At 43.4% G+C, this 20,054-nt stretch overlaps 1 protein-coding gene across 1 annotated transcript in view; it reads left to right on the forward strand.

Moving 5' to 3' along the window:
• Positions 1-270: 270 nt before the first annotated feature.
• Positions 271-20,054, forward strand: part of IM (Alternative oxidase family protein) — a 50,580-nt gene continuing 30,796 nt past the window's right edge. Inside the window, exons 1-8 of the mRNA XM_086494705.1 lie at positions 271-560; positions 637-775; positions 10,533-10,626; positions 10,702-10,817; positions 10,898-11,006; positions 11,500-11,568; positions 11,655-11,726; positions 11,792-11,839. Of these exons, the coding sequence (XP_086350831.1) occupies positions 286-560; positions 637-775; positions 10,533-10,626; positions 10,702-10,817; positions 10,898-11,006; positions 11,500-11,568; positions 11,655-11,726; positions 11,792-11,839 (922 nt within the window). The 5' untranslated portion in view covers positions 271-285. The remainder of the gene's footprint in view (positions 561-636; positions 776-10,532; positions 10,627-10,701; positions 10,818-10,897; positions 11,007-11,499; positions 11,569-11,654; positions 11,727-11,791; positions 11,840-20,054) is intronic.

Genomic DNA, 20,054 nt, shown 5'->3' on the forward strand with positions numbered 1-20,054 from the left:
ATCGGATCAGTGAACTAGGGGTGAACTAAAGGTGAACTAGGGGCAGGTAAACTAGGGTGTGATCATGTGTCATGCCAACATGGACAACAACACTCTAGCGTGATGGTAGGGCATCTGTATGGCAACCGGGAGGTCTTTGGTTCTACCCACACCCAGCAAGGTGGGTGATCTAGGGGCGCCATTTTTGCCCGAGTTCACCCCTAGTTCATCGCGCGAGTTCTATCGAGATCAAAGCTGCTCCGCCAAATTTGGACCCTACATACCTCTTGGGTGACCCCGTGTGAGATGGAACAAAGGTATCGGCCCTTGAATCAAATCGGTATCGCCATTTTTGGCCTCATTCAAAGTTTGAAGTTCGCAGTTCGGAAGGAAACACGAAAAGGAGAGAAAATATCTGAGCTGGCGATGGCGTCTCATATCTTCAACACAGCTTCTGTGCCGAAGCTAACGATCAGCTCTGTAGACAGAAGAGTAGCCTTCACTGGGAAAAATAGCCTTTCAACATTTCGCATACGTATAAGCTCGCGTTTGCCCAGCTTAGAAAGGCCCCATCTTCAAAGGTAGGCAGGATCAGTCGTTACGCAGCCATTGGGTTTCACATTTTGTTATCAATGCATTCTGTCATCGGAATTTCAGAAAGCCAATTGCAGTTAGGTCTGCTCTGGCTGGAGACATGGAAGAAACTGAACAGCAATCAGAAGGCTCCGTTAAGCCCCCTGCTGGTTGGGAAAAATGGGTCATCCAGGCTGAAAGAGCATTCAATGTACTGCTCACGGTAAGCATCCGCTGGCTTTCCTGTTTTCGTCTACTGCTAGTTAAAGCCAAGAGCCAGCCTTTTCAAAGATCTCAAAATCATCTCGTTTTTATCATCAGAGGCAAACCTTAATACTTTCATTCAATGCAATAATTAACCATTGACAAAATGTAAAGATATATGCGCAGTACCCGTATGCGATAGTTTCCAAGTTTCAATCAGGCCAATAGATGTAAATGTAAAAGCATAGATCCATGGGCCATTATCAACTTCAAAATCATCCAAAAACACGATTTATGTTCCTACAGAGAAGAAGCTATTTTCTTTTTGCAACTAAACTTGAAGACAGAATTTAGGAGATAAAGACTGAGACCTTAGCAGTGTCTGCTATTTTCTGGAAAAGAGGTGAAAAATAAGAAAAGGGAGTATATCCAAGTATCAAATGTGGTACAATTAAAGATTTCTTTCCTTGCAGCTCGCTTGTCCACGTAGCGCAAGTGCGCACTTGACGCTCTATGTACCCATGCACCATACTACACACATAGTACTTGCACGAAGACACCATTCACTAAACAATCACATCACATTTACATCATTATCCTTGACTGTGGGTGAAAGTCTCGGCCGTCGGCCGTTTCACACTGGCCACACAATACCCTGCCATTTGTGACTTCAAAAAGAGGGTCCCAAAAATTAAATAAAAATCAAGGGAAAGAAACCAACAACTAAGGTTAGTGGTTTTCACAACCTCGTGACATACCCCTCTCTTGAAATCGCAAACGTCCTTGATTGCATGCGAACTATACATGCCATAGATGATTTAGTGTGGTTAGCACCCTTTTATCATCGCATGTAAAAAGGTCATGTAACATAGATACAAGTGACTTAATGAAACCTTCATACTTTTGTCATTTCATCTACGATAGAAGTGAGCATAATACCTTTAGCATTTGTAGAGCAATGTCCACTTCTATTGCACTGAATCTGTATGTACATTTGATGTGCTAGCTCCATCATTACCCCTCTTTCGAACATGGTGGGTTGGGGTATACGTAGGTTGTAACCCAAAGGCCTCAAGGTAAAGTTGCAATACATTCGGTGACTCGTTCACACTCTTCCATCCACTTTGCATTCATAGGTGGATAGTTCTTGAACTTCACCAAATATCGTCGTGCAACTTTTCCCTGAACTTTTCTTTCCTTATGTGCCAAAACTTGCTTTGGTACCAAGATCTCATCAAGTTTCTCAACTTTTGATTGATTATCTTCTGGCACATCTCCCACGAAGGGTCTTAGAAGACTCATGTGAAACGCATTATGTATCTTTCAAATATCAGGTAATTTCAGCCTATAAGCAACATCATTAATCTTCTCAAGTACTTGAAAAAGGCCCATAGTAATGCATGCTGAGCTTCGGAAACAACTTTTCCTTGCCCTTCATGTTCTTTAACCTTGCCTTTTCAAATCGTAAAAGTATCGAGTCACCGGGTGAAAACAACAATTCACGACGGTGACGATCAACAACCCTTTTTTGCTTTGCTTGAGTTTTCTCTAAGGCAAGCTTGATCTTCTTATAAATTTCATCCATGTTCTCTACATATCTATCTGCCTCAAGAATTTTGTTTCTTGTGTGCAAAATGGGAGGAACCTTTTTGCCACCCTCAACAATCTCAAAAGGTGCCTTGCCTGTTGTCGAATGCACCGACCGTATTGTTGTACGCATACTCAAGCATGGGTAGATACTATTCCCACTTGCCCTTAAGATCTGACACATAACACTTCAGCAGATCCAAGACAGTGAATTAGCCTCTTCTGACTGTCCATCAATTTGTGGATGAAATGAGGAGGAAAACTTGAGCGTAGTGCCCATGTTTTCAAACAAGCCTCTCCAAAATAGGTTGGTCATATGAGGATCACGATCATTGACAATAGAGTGTGGCATACCATGGTACTTGAACACATTGTACATAAACAACCGTGCCATTTGGTCAGATTTTATCTTCTTTCTGACAGGAATAAAGTGGACCTTCTTGTTGAACCTACAAATAATGGTCCATATACCATCATTCCCTGTCAGCGTTCTTGAAAGATCAAAGGAAAGATCCATAGCAGTACTTTCTTATGGCTTATCTGGAATAGGCAGTGGTGGCTGTAAGAACCCTGGTGCCTTTTGCCTGTCAAACTTGACCTTTTGGCAAATCAGGCATGCTCTCACAAATGTATCCACATCGCTCCTCAAAGTAGGCCAGTAAAAGAATGTCTCGATTGCTTTCATTGTTGCATCTATACCACGATGCCCTGCACATAGTGGGACATGGCTTTCTACCATAACTTTATGTCGCAATGGCCTAGTGACACATAATCTGCCATGCTTTATCATATAACCTTCCTTGAGGAGGTGGTGCTCATGGCATTGCCCATCTTGCAATTGTTCAAAGATCCTTGCAAAATCTTTATCAATAGCATACTGTTTCTTCATGTCATCAAGCTCATGGATAAGGAATTGACACAGCTGAAATTTGTGGCTTTCTTGATAACGCATCAACACACAACATTTTTCTGGCCTTCCACATGGAGAATCTAAAAGTGGAACATAGAGAGAATGTTTGCCCATCGCATATTTGCTTTATGGATAACTTTGACTGCGTCAAGAAGTATGGCAAGGTCTGATGATCTGTCTGAACAACAAAATCAACCACCCGGGAGAGTATTGGCCCCAAACCTTGGCGCCCCTTCGGTATTTCTTAATATTGCATCAACACTGTACAAGCCGGTACTCCAGACTTTGCACCTTCTCCCAAAAGCATGCTAGAGAATGAGCCCTTTGTCACAAGACGGGCACCACGTGTCAATAGAAAAGAACAGACTGAATAGACTTTTAGCACTTGAATAACAACTGAACTGAAAGAGAGACGACACGTGACACGGAGTGGCGGAATTCCACCCCAGAGAGTATTGGCCCGAAACCTTGGCGCCCCTTTCGGTATTTCTATATATTACATCAACACAATACAAGCCGGTACTCTAGACTCTGCACCTTCTCCATAAAGCATGCTAGAGAATGAACCCTTAGCACATATTTAAAGGCCCTAGGCCCCAAAAGCAGTTTACAGTGAAAAGCCTTCAAACTCAAAAGCATCTGGTCCAAAAACCATGCCAAAAAGCTGTCAGCGTAATTTACGGAAATCCATACAGCTGTCACGTCATCAGCCATCGCAAAACGCGGAGCGTCTGTATAGCCTACCACGTCATCAGTCAGCATAATTTTCGAAAATCTGCCACGTCATCAATTCCACGCAATTCTTTCAGTGTGTGTGTGTGGGTCTTGCTTTATTTTAATCCTTTATGTCATTCGGGGCCCCCTCGAACGGAGTCCCCATAAGTTGGTAGGACTTCTTCTTCTGCTACTTGTTCTTCTTAGGGTTTAGGCCCCTTGACCGGCATTTGCAAGTTGGCTTTATTCTTCAGGGCTTTGACACGTCAGCAGTTTGTGACACCCTTAGCACATATTTAAAGGCCCTAGGCCCCAAAAGCAGTTTACATGAAAAGCCTTCAAAACTTAAAAGCTTATGGTCCAAAAGCAATGCAAAAAAGTTGCCAGCGCAATTTGCGGAATTCCGTACAACTACCACGTCATCAGTCAGCGCAAAACGCAGAGCGTCTGTACAGCTACCACGTCATCAGTTTTGCGCGTGTGTCCTGCTTTATTTTAATCCCTTTATGTCACTGGGGTCTCATTGAACGGGGTCCCCATAAGTTGGTAGGACTACTTCTTCTTCTGCTACTTGTTCTTCTTAGGGTTTAGGCCCCTCGGCCGGCATGTGTAAGTTGGTTCCATTCCTCAGGGCTTTGACACGTCAGCAGTTTGTGACATCTTTCATGATCTTCAGTATTCGTTGCTCTTCAAGTTGTAGATGGGAGCCGTCTTGGTTCTTCCGAGTTTCTTCCGCGAGTCTTCGTCTCTCGGCTTCCTCCTTTACTCCATTTACATGTAATTTTATTCATATCGATCCCTAGGTTATATCCCCTCGGCCATGTTATCCTTGAAGATCTTGAGGGGGATATTTGGCTATTGCCGTGTTTTGTAATGCCATTTGGTTATATGTAATACCAAGGGTACAAGCTGGCGTCTTGAGAGAGAGAGAGAGAGAGAGAGAGAGAGAGAGAGAGAGAGAGAGAGAGAGAGAGAGAGAGAGATGAAATGAAACGTTATATTAAACGTCTTCAAGGGGCCAAAATGACCTATGAGACCAAACTGATACAGTCTTAGTGGAATGTCTGGGTACAAAAATAAAATAAAGTGAAGGAGAGTGAAAGGCTAAAAACATCGTCATTATCATCATCATCAGTGCCCGAGGATGCCCGACACCGGGCATTGTCCGATAAAGTACTGCATCGGTTGTTGAAGAGCTTCATCAATGTTCACCTCTCTAAATAGTCGTACTGGGCATCTCACATGTCGTTCTAGAATAGTCTTGATCCTCTGATGGAGCTTCCGTCAATGTCATGGTCGCCCTCGTAGACGTGGGCGTCTAGCTCTCCCAAGATCAATGGCTCTGTCAACTACTAAACCTCTGGTATAAGTGGGCTCTGAAGTCCACTGTGGAGCATGCTCATCTGGTTGCTGAGCCCTTGCTCTAAAGAAGTCAGTAATTTACCTCTGTGAATGTCTCCCATTGTCTGATCTCCTCAAGAGACTCTCCTTGTGTCTGCGTAGCTCTAGCAAAAACAACCGAGGCATCTCTGATCCTGATATCTCATGACTTTGGCGAATGGTCCAAAGCCCACTTTGAATAGACAATGAAAGTGGCCTCGTATCTCATAGTATACCGGACAATGACAAATGTGATGTAACTCTGTCTCTGGTTCTATATGACACAACTGGCATATCCTGGCCTCTGCTGGTACTCTCCTAAATCTGTCCGTCTCAATCTCTAGCTGGCGCGATGATGTGCGCTTTTGACCAATCGCACATCGTATCCCATAGGATAAATGTTTGATCACATATCCATCTTCTGTTAGTTGGAGAAGATGCTCTCTATAGAAAGCCATCCTCGTATTCATCTTCTGTTAGTTGTAGAAGATGCTCTCTATAGAAAGCCATCCTCGTGTCCAACTCCTTGGCTGTATCCATGTGCTCTTGGTATCGAGCTGAATCAAATCTTGAGAGAGAGAGAGAGAGAGAGAGAGAGAGAGAGAGAGAGAGAGAGAGAGAGAGAGAGAGAGAGAGAGAGAGAGAGAGAGAGAGAGAGAGAGAGAGAGAGAGAGATATGAAATGAAATGTTATAGTAACGTCTTCAAAAGGCCAAAATGACCTATGAGACCAATCTGTTACAAAATGGTGAAGTTAATACCATGTCTGGGTACAAAAGAACTAGAACAAAGATACTACTACTAGAATCCATCCTCATATGCACTCTTGATGTCGAGAGAGTATGGCTCGAATCCTTTGCTGTAGTCTTCGTCGATGTTGTGTAGCCCCTCTCCTCAATTGTGGCCGTCTGGATCTCTGTAGCTCTAGTGCTCGGTTGATTAGAGTGTGGGTAGTGGTCGAATGAGTGTGGGCCGAGCTTTGCAGTGATGGCTGCTCCTCTGGCTGTCCCATATCTAGTGAAAAGAAATCTATAATTTGTCTCTGGGACTGTCTCTCTCTATCTCTCCCCAGGAAAGTGTCTTTATATCTGTGTAACTCAAGTAGATATAGCCCAAGACATCTCTGATCCTCATAATTCATGACCTTAGAGAAAGGACCAAAACCCTCTCTGAATAAATAGTGGAAACGGCCCCGTATCTCATAGTACACTGTGCAATGACATATGTAATGTAGCTCTGTCTCTGGCTCTAGCTGGCATAAGCTTCCTATCCTGCTGTCTGTTGGTATCCTTTGAATCTACCAGTCTCAATCTCGGATGTGCAAATCTGACCAATGCCACACCACAAATATGACCAATGCCACACCACAAACCATGAGACATATGTGTGTCCATGTAGCTGGGTTGAATCACAAACCCATCTCTTGTGAGGTGGAGAAGATGCTCTCCATAGAAAGCCATCTTCGAGCCCAACTCCTGTGGCGGCTCTATCCATGTCCTCCTGGTATCCAGCTGGATCAGGTCTTGACGAATGAGTCTAGTAATCTCCACCTGTGTAAGAGACATCGAGGGTGCTTGAAGAGAGTACGGGAAAGGGGGCAGCCTATCCATGGTGAAGCCATGCGTCTCAAACCATGATATCATCTGTGCATACCAGCATGAAGTGCCCTCCTCAAGAGCTAACTGTGTGGAAGACTCAAGGGCAAGTCTAGCATTTGTGTCTCTAGTAGTATCCCACAAGGTGTGCACAAAAGAGAGTGGTCTGGTAAGCGCCTCAATCTCCATAGGAGGGGGAGCTAGCTCTGCTCGAATGATAGCGTGGGGTATGGAGGCCTTGGCTCTGATCAAGTGAGAGATCATAGATACCAAGGGCCTCTCCATACGTCTCCAACCATCATGGCCTATAGATATTAGAAGGTCCTCATATCTGCACCGCATACAACATAGCCGAGGCTACTAAAGTATCAAAGAGCCATAACTTTGTCCGAGGTTCCTGGAGCTGAACCTGCTAACACATCCTCTCCAATCCTCCCAAGGCCGCATAAGCTCTAGTCAGTCTTGTCTCTACTGCGCTCCCCAAAGAAAACCTCGGTCCAGTGAAGACAACCCCAAGGTAAGTGTATGCATCTGTATACTCTACAATCTCCTGACCATATGTGAGAGTCTGATCTCTTGATCCACTGTGGTGTGGTGTTAAACACCATAACCTTGGTTTTACCAAGGTTTATAGACAATTCACTATCCTCTGCAAAACTGTGTAATGCATCCAATTGTCGCTGCATACCCTCTGGTGAGTCAGAGATCAACACAATATCATCAGCATATAACAACAATGGGATCCACGTCCCTGCCAGTTGGGCACCTCTTATCACCCTCTCTGTCAATGTAATCAAACACCTCATCAACATACATACCAAATAGAGTAGGAGACAATGGGCAACCCTATTTCACGCCAATGGTGGAGTGAACTAAATCAGATATCCCCTCCGGAGTGCGTACATGTCCCATCACTGATCTGTATAGAGTCATAATCCCCCAAATCAACACTATGGGCACCCCCACTCCCGCAGTCTGCGCATCAATCGAGCTGTCTGTTCTATGTCAAATGCTTTGCGGAAATCCGCAAAGCTACAATAAATCCGTCTCCCATGTGACCTGCCCTCCTCAATGATGGCTGAGAGTGTCAGAATATGATCAGGAGTGGAGAAACCCCTCCTGAAACCGGCTTGGCCCTATGCTCGTACACCCTCACCCTCTTCCCAATTACTCACCTGCTGCTCAAGAATGGATGCATACAACCGTCCCAATATGTGCCCAACCGTAATTGTGTGGTAATTCCTAGGCTCTGTAGGATCACCTGCTTTGAAGATAGGCACAATAATAGACAACCTCCAAGTCTCAGGTAACCCCTCACACATCGCACCATTGAACAACATTGCAAGAACCTCTACTAGCATATCTCTAGCATGTATAAAGTGCTCTGCTACTATACCATCATGATCATATGTCATGCTGGTCCTTATCTTGTCAATGGCTCTCTTTACCATCTCAGTGGTAAAGAAGTTGCTGGTAGGTGGGCATGGCTTTGTAGTATCTGGAAGGGGGTCTTGTCTAGGAACCGTATATAACGATGAGGCATACTGGCCCCACACATCAGGACAAGTAATCACCGGGGGAGGGGAGTGCTCATGAAAGAATCGCCATGCCTCTCCTGAGTCTCTACTCAAGAACAATTGATACAAGTCTCGCTCCATCTGGGGCAAGTAAGCTCGTTTCTTCCGTTGCACAAGGCATCGGGAAGCAATCCGAGATTGTCTGTAAGTGATGACTCCTAATAGAAGATTCCTGTGAAGCTGGGTTCTCATCTCTTTGCACTCCTCATCATACCAACATTTTTGGGGCATGCTCCCAAAATATCGCCTTCGACACGGTTGAGTGTGTGGGTATGCCTCTGATGCTGCACCATGCAATGTCTTAATCAATAAAGTGGTGCACTCCTCCACTGAGAGGCTGTGCATAGACGGCTATAGATCTCCTTTGTATAAACGGAGTCAGTCTTTGGTGTAAATGTATAATGGGTATGTGACTTGCCTCCTGATGTCTGGGCTGTACTATATTGAAATGAAACAGACAATGTCAAAAGTGCATTATCCACTGCTACGCCCACTGGTCTGGCTCCCACTGTGAAATCCTGAATACAAGGAATAAAGCTCGGCTGTGCCATAACATAGTCCACTGTATTGGTCCCGTGTCTGTGTGGAGAGCATGTGAACCCGACTGCTCCAGGAAATCGCTCTAAGCCATTAAGTCTGGGTAACCCATGTGTAGTCGTCATCTCTGTGAGGTATCTCCCATACTCCGTCTGCTCTCTGTCATGTGAGCATTTGTCAAGCCCCAACACACCTACATCCAGCTCTCTAAGCATCTCATATGACGTGTCGTAGAAGACCGTCTAAGAGTTGCCCGTTCGGGCATTGAAGTCCCCTAGGAGGATGATATCACCATCCCTAGAAAACTCCCATATATCATCATCTAGTATAGAGAAAGGCGACTGTCCTCTGGATGCCGCCTATAGTGAGGTACCGGGGGGAAGTAACATATGGCAATGTATAGAAATCGGCCTCTGTTAGCTCTCAGCCTCACCCACATGTATCTAGCATGATCATCTCTCTGTACAATATGTAGTATGGCTGTAACTCCTCCTTAAATAGCCCTGCTCCTCCTCTTGAACCTCTACTCCCATGCTCAGATCTCGCAACTGTCCTGTGGGCTGTCTCCCATCTGTATCCCACCACATGTGGCATAAGCTGTCCAGGGGCTTGATGATTCTCTGAGAAGAAAACAATGTCCCTGTCTCTAAAACTGTCCTCAAAGGCACCAACGTCCAACCTCATAGATCCATTACAATTCCAAGTAGCCATCTTCAGTGTGGTCCCATAGGTCTCACACAGTCATGTAGAGCGCTGCTCTACAATCACCAACCGACCATCTCTGTAAAAGGCCGACTTTCCCTTCTCCCTTGCCGCCGTAATCTCTTGCATTACCTCTCTCATATGCGCAAGCTGTGAGAGAGTGAGATCATCACCGAGGAAAATACCCGACTTCTTGAAAGTAGGCCTCTTTTTCAAGAATGCCTTCTTCTCTTCCAAGGAAGGGAAGCGTAGTATGAGAGCTCCTCTTTTGAAGATTTTGCCGGGCCATCACTCTTCTTGCCCATTCTCCATGCCTTTGTGTGTGAAGGCTTGTCCACCCCCATCATGGATGTGAGGATTGTGACCTCTTTTTCCACATTGTTTGTGTCCTTAAGGCCGGTTACCCTCACATGTAGAACGTGCATCCTCCTCCTTTGTTCCTCTTCGAGGGTCATGAGTGGGTGTACGAGAGAGAGAGAGAGAGAGAGAGAGAGAGAGAGAGAGAGAGAGAGAGAGAGAGAGAGAGAGAGAGAGAGAGAGAGAGAGAGAGAGAGAGAGATGAAATGTTATATTAAACGTCTTCAAAAGGCCAAAATGACCTATGAGACCAAACTGATACAATCTGGGTGGATCTAATCCAGTGTCTGGGTACAAAATAAAAATGAAGTGAAGTGAAAGACTAAAATCATCATCATCATCATCATGAGAGAGAGAGAGAGAGAGAGAGAGAGAGAGAGAGAGAGAGAGAGAGAGAGAGAGAGAGAGATTTCTGCAGGATTCAGTAATTTTTCTTCTGGATGGTCTTTACGCTGATCGACATTATGCCAGGTTTTATGTTTTAGAGACCATTGCAAGAGTCCCATACTTTGGTAAGTTCTGCAGATATGCTTGTCAACAGTTTTAAGATTGCATGCGTGATAATAATTTGTACTGTATTTTGGCAGCTTTTGTTTCTGTACTTCACATGTATGAAAGCTTCGGATGGTGGCGGCGAGCAGATTACTTGAAAATACATTTTGCAGAGAGTTGGAATGAGCTCCACCATCTCCTTGTTATGGAGGTTTGTCAAAAATACTATAACTAGAAAAGCTGAAGAGTTTAATTGTACTCATTCTGGTCTTTTTTAAAATAACATTGTAGGCTTTGGGAGGTGACGAGAAATGGGTTGACCGCTTTTTAGCTCAACATATTGCTGTTGGTTACTACTTTTTGACTGCATTGATGTACACGATCAGTCCACGCATGGCCTGTAAGTTTCTTCCATTCATAAGACAAAAATTGGTGGTATATATATCGACAAAAAGTAGGGAGACCCAGTCCCTAGATAATGCAATCTTTCATGGTAAACTCTGTTGTGCACAATGTTTTAGTCAATTCATTGCTTTTTGTGCCTGAACGGCACCTAAGTTTTCTGGATATCGCTGTGAAAAGAGAGCTTAAAAGTTTACCTGAAAAGGCTACCATTTGATCATAATGCTCCTATAAAAGGTGGTTTTGTACTAAGATCTAAGCAATGAGAAACCATGTTATATCACAATCGAGTGCTGGAACGAAGGTGGGATAATGTATTAATTGATGAATATTATGCATATAGCTTGCTCTTTCCTGTATAGGCCAATTTGGAGTTTTTTTTGGTGCATCTTCGTATATCTATACATAGCTTGTGAGAACTCATTGTATAAACAGAAAGCTAGTAGGCTGCAGCAGACTCTTGCTTAAATGGTTTGGCTGCTGTTGTGCAGACAATTTTTCAGAATGTGTGGAAAGACATGCTTACTCGACTTACGATAAGTTCATCAAGCAGCATGGAGGTGAGCAATGAGCATTCACTATTTGATTTAGTGTCTGTATACAACAGCAAATCCTCTCTTTTTCTTACTTTTTGATGCTTTTACAGAGGAGTTGAAGAAACTTCCTGCCCCGGAGGTTGCTGTTAAATATTATACAGAAGGGGATCTATACATGTTTGGTGAGTTCTTATCATTAATGTTACTTTGAAAACCATCTTTTAACTCTCATTGTATTTGTTGGCAGATGAGTTTCAAACCAACCGTGCTCCCAATTCACGGAGACCCAAAGTTGGTAGGTAGAGAGAGAGAGAGAGAGAGAGAGAGAGAGAGAGAGAGAGAGAGAGAGAGAGAGAGAGAGAGAGAGAGAGAGATGTTTCCTGTGGTTTGTTATGGGATTTTTCCCGATGGTTGAATCTAAGTAATGCAAAGGGTCAAGCCCCACTTTCATTCATATATATATATATATATATATATATATATATATATATATATATATATATATATATATATATATATATATATATATATAGAGAGAGAGAGAGAGAGAGAGAGAGAGAGAGAGAGAGAGAGGATGATGATGATGATGTATTTACGTCCTCGGGGGGCCAAAATGACCCATGGGACCCAAAATCTCATATATGAGACTCCCCCCTTCCCATGTGAAGGAGGGGACGTGTCATGATTGTGTGGTGATTTTGTTTGTGAGTGTGGTGTGATGTTCTAGCACTTTGGCAAGATAGATGCCTAGTGCTACTGGAGAGGGATGTGTTCTTGAGAGAAGCTCCTCAAATGTAGTACATCCTTGAATAAGTTGGGGAAAGTCAACCCGAATGTGTGCATATGCTGGACATTCAAGGGTTACATGTGCCTCATTTTCCAATGAGTTCAAGTTGCATTGAGTGCATCTCCTCATGTTTGCATCAATATTCAGCCATCCTCCCTTTTCACTTTTGAGCATGTGTGATCTTGTTGGCATCAAGGTGATGGCCCGTCTCGCACGGTAAGACATGGGTGTCCTGATATGTATTTGGGTTTTCCCGGTCTTGTACTCTTCCCAGTATCTCGTGTTTATGTGCTTGCAATAGTATTCAAACTTGGACCTGTGCATTGCATTCTTCCATTTGCTGTGGAGGGCCTCAAGTAATTGTAGTTCAAAATTCAGCTCGTGCTCATGCTCGGTACCTGCCTCTACATGCATGTCCACATGTGCTCCCACATTCCATTTAGAGAACCATTTCCTGACGTCCTCAACAAGGCTACATGTGAGAAACTTGCTTTTGTGGTTCTTTTGCGGCTTACATCCTACCTCCCATGCTATGTGAGGCAAACGGTTATGAGGCATCAGCTTCACCTTCAAGAGATATCTATGCATTCTTTGCAAGGCAAGCATTTCCAATGGTCTTTGTTTAGTCTCCAATAGCATCACTGAGTATGGTGTTGTGGTTTTTATCCCCATATGTCTACATAAGAACTTTTTCTGAATTTTCTCAATGTCATTGCATGTGCTGGCTGGAATACTTGGTCCCCATACCTCTACCCCATACAATAGCGTTTGGACCATGCGTGCATTGAAAGCCATGGACTTTATTTCCCACCTTCTAGTGACGCTTTGTTTGCACATGTTTTCAAACTCGTAATACCTTGCTTGTCCTGCTTCAATTCTTGTTTTTGCACATTGCCCCCATCTATGATTCGAGGGTATAATGATGCCCAAGTATTTAAAGCTGTCCACTGCTTGAATCTCTTGCCCATCATACATAAGGGCGGGCTGATCCTTTGATTTGTGTGTACAAATCGCCATACATTTTGTTTTCGTGACATTCACTGAAAGTCCTGTGGCTTCACAGAAAGTATGTACCGCATCCAAAAGTTTTTGCAAGAGAGACATGCTATGCGCTAAAAGAACCATATCATCAGCATAAATGAGGAGTAGCAAAGTAATGAGACCTATGTTTGGTGCATCTCCATTATCTTGCATCGTTTGGCAGATAAAGTCCTCAAGCTCATCTATGCATAGCCCAAATAATGTTGGGGATAGAGGACATCCTTGTTTGACCCCTATTGTGCTAAAGAACTCTTTGGAGAAGCCTGTTTGCATTTTCAGTTTACATCGAACCGCATGGTATAGGCGTGCCACCACAACCCTCAAGTGTATGGGAACCCCAATGGTCTCCATGCGGGACCATAACCCATGACGAGGTACCATATCAAACGCTTTCTTAAAGTCCACAAAACAGCAGTACATAGTTTCCCTTTTGAGTCGCGCCTCTTCCATCATAATCCGGATTGTAATCAAGTGATCTATGGTACTATGTTTTGCTCTAAAACCTGCTTGACCGAGAGCCCTCTTTCCACTATTTTCAGCCCATGTGCTAATATCCTTTTCTATCAGGCTCCCAAAAAGTTTTGCCATGCAAGAGCCCACCCTGATGGTGCGGTAATTCGTGAGTAGGTTACGGTCTCCGCCTTTAAACAAAGCTTTGACCCAATTCTCTTGCCAATCTTCAGGCATGCCTTGGTGGATAGCTTGATTCATCATGCAGTGTATCCATTTCTTGGCTTCATTGCCCGACCATTTCAGCATTTCGGAGTTGAAGTGCAAAATGTCAGAGGCTTTCCCAGTGGCTAGTTTTTTCAAACCTCTCAAAGCCGCTGCAAAAGTTATAGGTTCCTTAGTGTCAACCTGAATTTCAGCATTCATCATTATTTGAGCATCGGTGGGAGCATAGAGTGTTTGTGCATATACATACATTTCGTCCATGCTGAAATTTCCCATTATATCCTCCTTTTTTCCTTTCATGTTGCGCCATGCTTTCTTGGGCTCTTTCTTAAATTTGATCACCTCTTGCTCCTCCTTCAAAAGTTCATGCATCCTTCTCTTTTTCCTTTTCAGCATCCTGTATTCCTTGGCTGCACTTTCCCACTCCTTCGTGGACTTATTGAAGCACTTTAACTTGCGTTTGGCTGCTTTATATTCTGCATCAAACCATGGGTTATGAGGGAGACCTTTCACTTGTTGGTGATTTCTTTTAGATCGCCCCATAGTGACCTCTGCAGCCTCTTCTATTGCTTGACGAAAGGTAGCCCAATTTTCTGAAATGTTTTGGGACATGCATTGGCTACTCAATAGGCTGTCCAGAAAAGTGCCATAATCGAATTTCTTTGTGGCTTGCATTCGATATACCCAACTTGTCGCCTTTTGGATGCGTTGTGTAGGCATGTGTGGGAGGTCTAGACATACATGAATTGGAGTATGGTCCGAGTTCGGTGACCGAGCCCCAATTTTAAAGTGTCCAATTAAATCCAATGCATTGTGGTTAACTAACGCATAGTCATTAGTGCTTCTTCCATGGTTTGATGTATAGCATGTGTATGTTCCGGAGCTTGCAAATTTCTTGGTGCCATTCATGACTACAAGTTGCATAGAATTCATCATGGATATCAAAGCCGAACCTTGTTCATTCATGAGGTGATCGCATGAGCATCTATCCCATATTGCATCTAATACAAGATCGCCATCTTTGTCGGCGGGATGGGTTGAGTAGTCAACCGATTGAACCTGTATGTTGGCTATGCGAGCATTAAGATCCCCGAGTATCATCATTGCCCCCTGTGGTGTGTAGGTTGCAATATCTGTATATAGGTCGGCAAAAGGGTCATTCTTGGAGAGATTATGCAAATCATAGAACGAGGATTCCCAATGTGGGATGTAGCATCCCGCAATGAACATCGATCTCCCATATGTACAAATCTCAGCCCATATGTATCGTTTGTGTTCATCTATCTTGCATATCTTAACCTGATTTTGCATTTCCTCCTTGTACATTATAGCAACACCCCTTGCCCGCGCATCTTAGTACCAGGCCACCAAACCGAGTGTGTAATATATCCTGGACTACTTGGCAGTCTACATGTGTCCCGTTCCCACGTTTCAAGTAGAAAAAGTATGTCTGCTTGTGGTAGAACCTCTGTCAATCCTTCCCCTTTGTGCCAAGGGAAACCTCGGCAATTCCAACTTGTGACGTGTATGTTCGTGGTCCCATGGGTTTCCCCCTGTCATGCTTTTGGTGGTGTTGCCCCTGTGGGGGCGGTGTTCTTTTTCATTCGTTCTTTATATGCCTGTCTTCTTTCCTTTTGTTTCGCGGGTGTCCTGTCTTCACCGATGTAAATTGGGCTGTCCCTTAGATAAATGCAAACATTTTCGAGTATGATGGCTCTTTTACGTGCATCCAACATTGTGCATACAATTGCGCGATTGTTCTCAGGTCTCTGCTTACCCACACGGTGTGCCCCATACACCACTACATCATGCATGCCAAATGTGTTTGCAAGGAGGTCCGTGACCTCCGCATTCAACATGTGTACTTTCTCATTGTCAGATTCGGGTATGCCTCGGATCACAATATTCATACTGCGTTTCTCTCGCTCATTATACTCTGTGTCATCTACATTTGCATACGTCTCATGTGTCTGCGGAATGGCATTTGGAGTACTTCTTACTACATGTGTCCAGGAGAGAGAGAGAGAGAGAGAGAGAGAGAGAGAGAGAGAGAGAGAGAGAGAGAGAGAGAGAGAGAGAGAGAGAGAGAGATTTTTTAACGTTTATAAAAAGGCCGAAGTCGACCTATGAGACAAATCAAAGTACATGAGGTGGGTGTCCTCTGTGTATCCATAATGGATAAAAGGTACAAAAGTAAAAGTAAGCTATCCTGTGTAATGACTGGGGTAGGAGGTAAGTGATACAAGGGTTGGGGGGGGGGAGCTCCAAAACTGGGGAAAGATGCAATACTATATGCTGGGGTAAATACAATCATGAAGATGCTATCCTATCTCTAGCTCCAGCCAGTCCCATAGTCAGGGTGTCATACATAATGCATGGGCGGATAGGGTGTGAACAATCCGCGTAAGATGGCCGCTGGATTTGCAAAAGCTCGAATGCGTCGCTCCTCCAAAGATATATATATATATATATATATATACATATATATATATATATATATATATATATATACATATATATATATATATATATACATATATATATATATATATATATATATATATATATATATATATATATATATATATATATATATATATAAAAGATATATATATATATATATATAGAGAGAGAGAGAGAGAGAGAGAGAGAGAGAGAGAGAGAGAGAGAGAGAGATGAAATGAAACGTTATATTAACGTCTTCAAAAGGCCAAAATGACCTATGAGACCAAACTGTTACAAAATTGTGAATCTGATACCATGTTTGGGTACAAAAAGACTAGAACAAAACTTACTACTACTAATAGAATCCATCCTCATATGCACTTTGGATGTCGAGAGAGTATGGCTCGAATCCTTTGCTGTAGTCTCCGTCGATGCTGTGTAGCCCATCTCCTCAATGGTGGCTGCCTAGATCTCTAGTGCTCGGTTGATGAGAGTGCCGGTAGTGGTCGAATGAGTGTGGGCCGAGCTCTACAGGGATGGCTGCTCCTCTCGCTGTCCCATATCTAGTGAAAAGAAATCTGTAATCTGTCTTTGGGATTGTCTCTCTCTAGCTCTCGCCAGTAAAGCGTCTCTATATCTTTGTAACTCAAGTAGATATAGCCCAAGATATCTCTGATCCTCATGACTCATGACCCTGGAGAAAGGGCCAAAACCCTCTCTGAATAAGCAGTGGAAACGGCCCGGAATCTCATAGATGATAGTACACTGTGCAATGACATATGTAATGTAGCTATGTCTTTGGCTCTAGCTGGTGTAAGCGGCATATCCAGTTGTCTGCTAGTATCCATCTAAATCTACCAGTCTTAATCTCCAGCTGATGTAAGGATGTGCGTATTTGACCAATGGTACACCGCAAACCATGAGACATGTGTATTCGTGTAGCTGGGTCGAATCACAAACCCATCTCCTATGAGGTGGAGAAGATGCTCTCTATAGAAAGCCATCTTCATGCCCAACTCCTGTGGCGGCTCTATCCATGTCCTCCTGGGATCCAGTTGAGATCAGGTCCTGATGAATGAGTCTAGTAATCTTCACCCGTGCAAGAGACATCGAGGGTGTCTGAAGAGAGTACTGGAAGGGGGCAGCTTGTCCATGGTGAAGCCATGCATCTGAAACCATGATGTCATCTATGCATACCAGCATGAATTGCCCTCCTCAAGAGCTAATTGTGTGGAAGACTCAATGGCCAGTCTAGCATATCTGTCTCTAGTAGTATCCCACAAGGTGTGTACAAAGGAGACTGATTTGGTAAGCGCCTCAATCTCCATAGGAGGGGCAGCTAGCTCTGCTTGAATGATAGCGTAGGGTACGGAAGCCTTGGCTCTGATCAAGCGAGAGATTGTAGATACCAAGGGCCTCTCCATACGTCTCTAACCATCATGGCCTGCAGGTCCCCATATCTGCACCGCATACAACATAGCCAAGGCTACTAAAGTATCAAAGAGCCATAACTTTGTCCGAGGTTCCTGGATCTCACTCTCGACTGTTTATGAGAGTAGAATTGAGTTGAAACATTGCTTTATGCGATGAATCGGTTTGCTCAACCATCCGGAAGGTTACTGATTAATCTAGCATCCGATAGATTCCTAACAGATTACCTGCTATTGCGGGTAGGACATTAGGAAGGAACCATTCCGAGTTTTCAAGAAAAGAAAAGCTTTTATCAAGTTTGAGTACCCTATGAGCCTACACCGCTTACCCGCTAAGGGAAGATATGGTAGTGCTTTTTGCACAAGTGAATGAACACTCTCTTTAGGAGGGAAGGAGCAAGAGCCAGCTACGGCGTGTGCTCGAGAAATCCAAGGATTGAAATCCTAGTTTATTTGATGAGTAGGTTTTGCACTAAGACCGAGCCAAGGGATCGTCAGGTTGAGCGTCTTCGCTCTAAGGATCTTATGAAGGGAAGGTAATTTCCCAAGTTCACCAAAACTCATCTTAAGAATTATGTACACCTTTGTATACATAGATAACACACGGAGATGCAGACCTATACCAAGGTGGGTCATCTACTAGTCGAATTTTTTTCAGCTGAGCGGAATTAGATGAATCAACTTTTTTCAGGAACTAGATGGGAGTTTGTTATACTATCTTGAGCACTTTTTTGCGTGCAAGGATATTCCGACACCAGACTCTCTATTTGAGATGTGTTCGGCAGAAGGAATTTGAGTTTTTCTACGGAGAAGAGGTTTTCTGATGGTCGTTGGTCATTGAGTATGCTATGTGCTTTTACCATTACAGTAGCAACTTTTGGTATATGTTTCTCCATGAGCATGTCCAGTAGCATTTACAAGCTGTTGAAATAAATTCGAACTATTATGTTCCTAAGAATATAATTCGCCAACCGTTTCAAAATGGTAAAAATTACATATGGGAGAACATTTCTGAGAATCAAAGAGGGTTCGCTCTATTGTGAACCGGCTTTGAACGTATGTTCATAAAATGCTATGGCTAGAATCCTATCTGCCTGAGATTTTGCAAGTCGTCATTGATGCTTGCAAGGTGAACATTTTTGATGATTTTGCAAGGAAGAGACGCTAATGGGCGTAGGGAAAACATTGCTGGTGCTAATAACTCTCAAGAGAAAAAGATTGGAAAGGAGTGCCGCGGTGCACAAGGGATCTTCGGATCAGAATAATTGGCCTACCCAAAGCAAGGGCCCCGAACAAGAACCTTCTTTAAGGTGATCGCAGACTCTATTTTTGAAAGATAGAATTGAGATTAATTCTCTATGACTTGGGCATTCCCTATGTGGGAGGACACAAGAAGTTTAATACCCTCTGGACTAACAACGCAAGATTATGCGCAAGGGCAGATACCTAGATTGATTTCTAGGAGTATTATTCTTCTCGAGGTTGAGAAGGCGAAAGTGAGTTAATAGATTCTCGGATGAGGAAACTTATCTGTTGGAAAGACGCGAATGAGTTCTTACATGGCTCGTAAGTTTGATGATTGGTGAAGGATATCCTCAAGGTACTAGAGGAAGGACATGAACCGGTAAGGTAAGTATTGAATTATTGAATTTCTGTTTAATTTAATTTTTAAGTTCTCTTTTGACAAAGGACCAGCTCAACTCACCATTGAGCAAGATTTTGAATTTTTCCGGTTTGTCCTCGGGAGTTCAGTTGGATCTCTACAATTGAGGACAACTGTTTATAAGTGTGAGGGATGTTGCTAAATTAGCTTTATCTGACAGAAAAATAATTCTAATTGAATTGTTGGATTTATAAGTGAGAGGGTTTTCTCGCTTGAAACACCAAGGAAAAATAAATTTAAATCAATTATTGGAATTTTAAGTGAGAGGGTTTTTCTCACTGGAGACATCCGAGTACAGAGTTCCTAGTGCGTCATTCTGAGTAATGACGAGAGCAGTGTAACAGACTTGCACACTCCAAGTCAAGAATCTTCAGTGACAACACAAATAACCGCTTCAAAACAGTTCACAGTTCACAATTGATTTGACACTGGCCCGGTGGAGTTTCGTGCCTAGAGTTATTGGCCCCAA

The sequence above is a fragment of the Adiantum capillus-veneris genome, chromosome 22, assembly GCF_014529385.1.
Source record: "Adiantum capillus-veneris isolate H3 chromosome 22, ASM1452938v2, whole genome shotgun sequence".
Lineage (NCBI taxonomy): Eukaryota > Viridiplantae > Streptophyta > Polypodiopsida > Polypodiales > Pteridaceae > Adiantum > Adiantum capillus-veneris.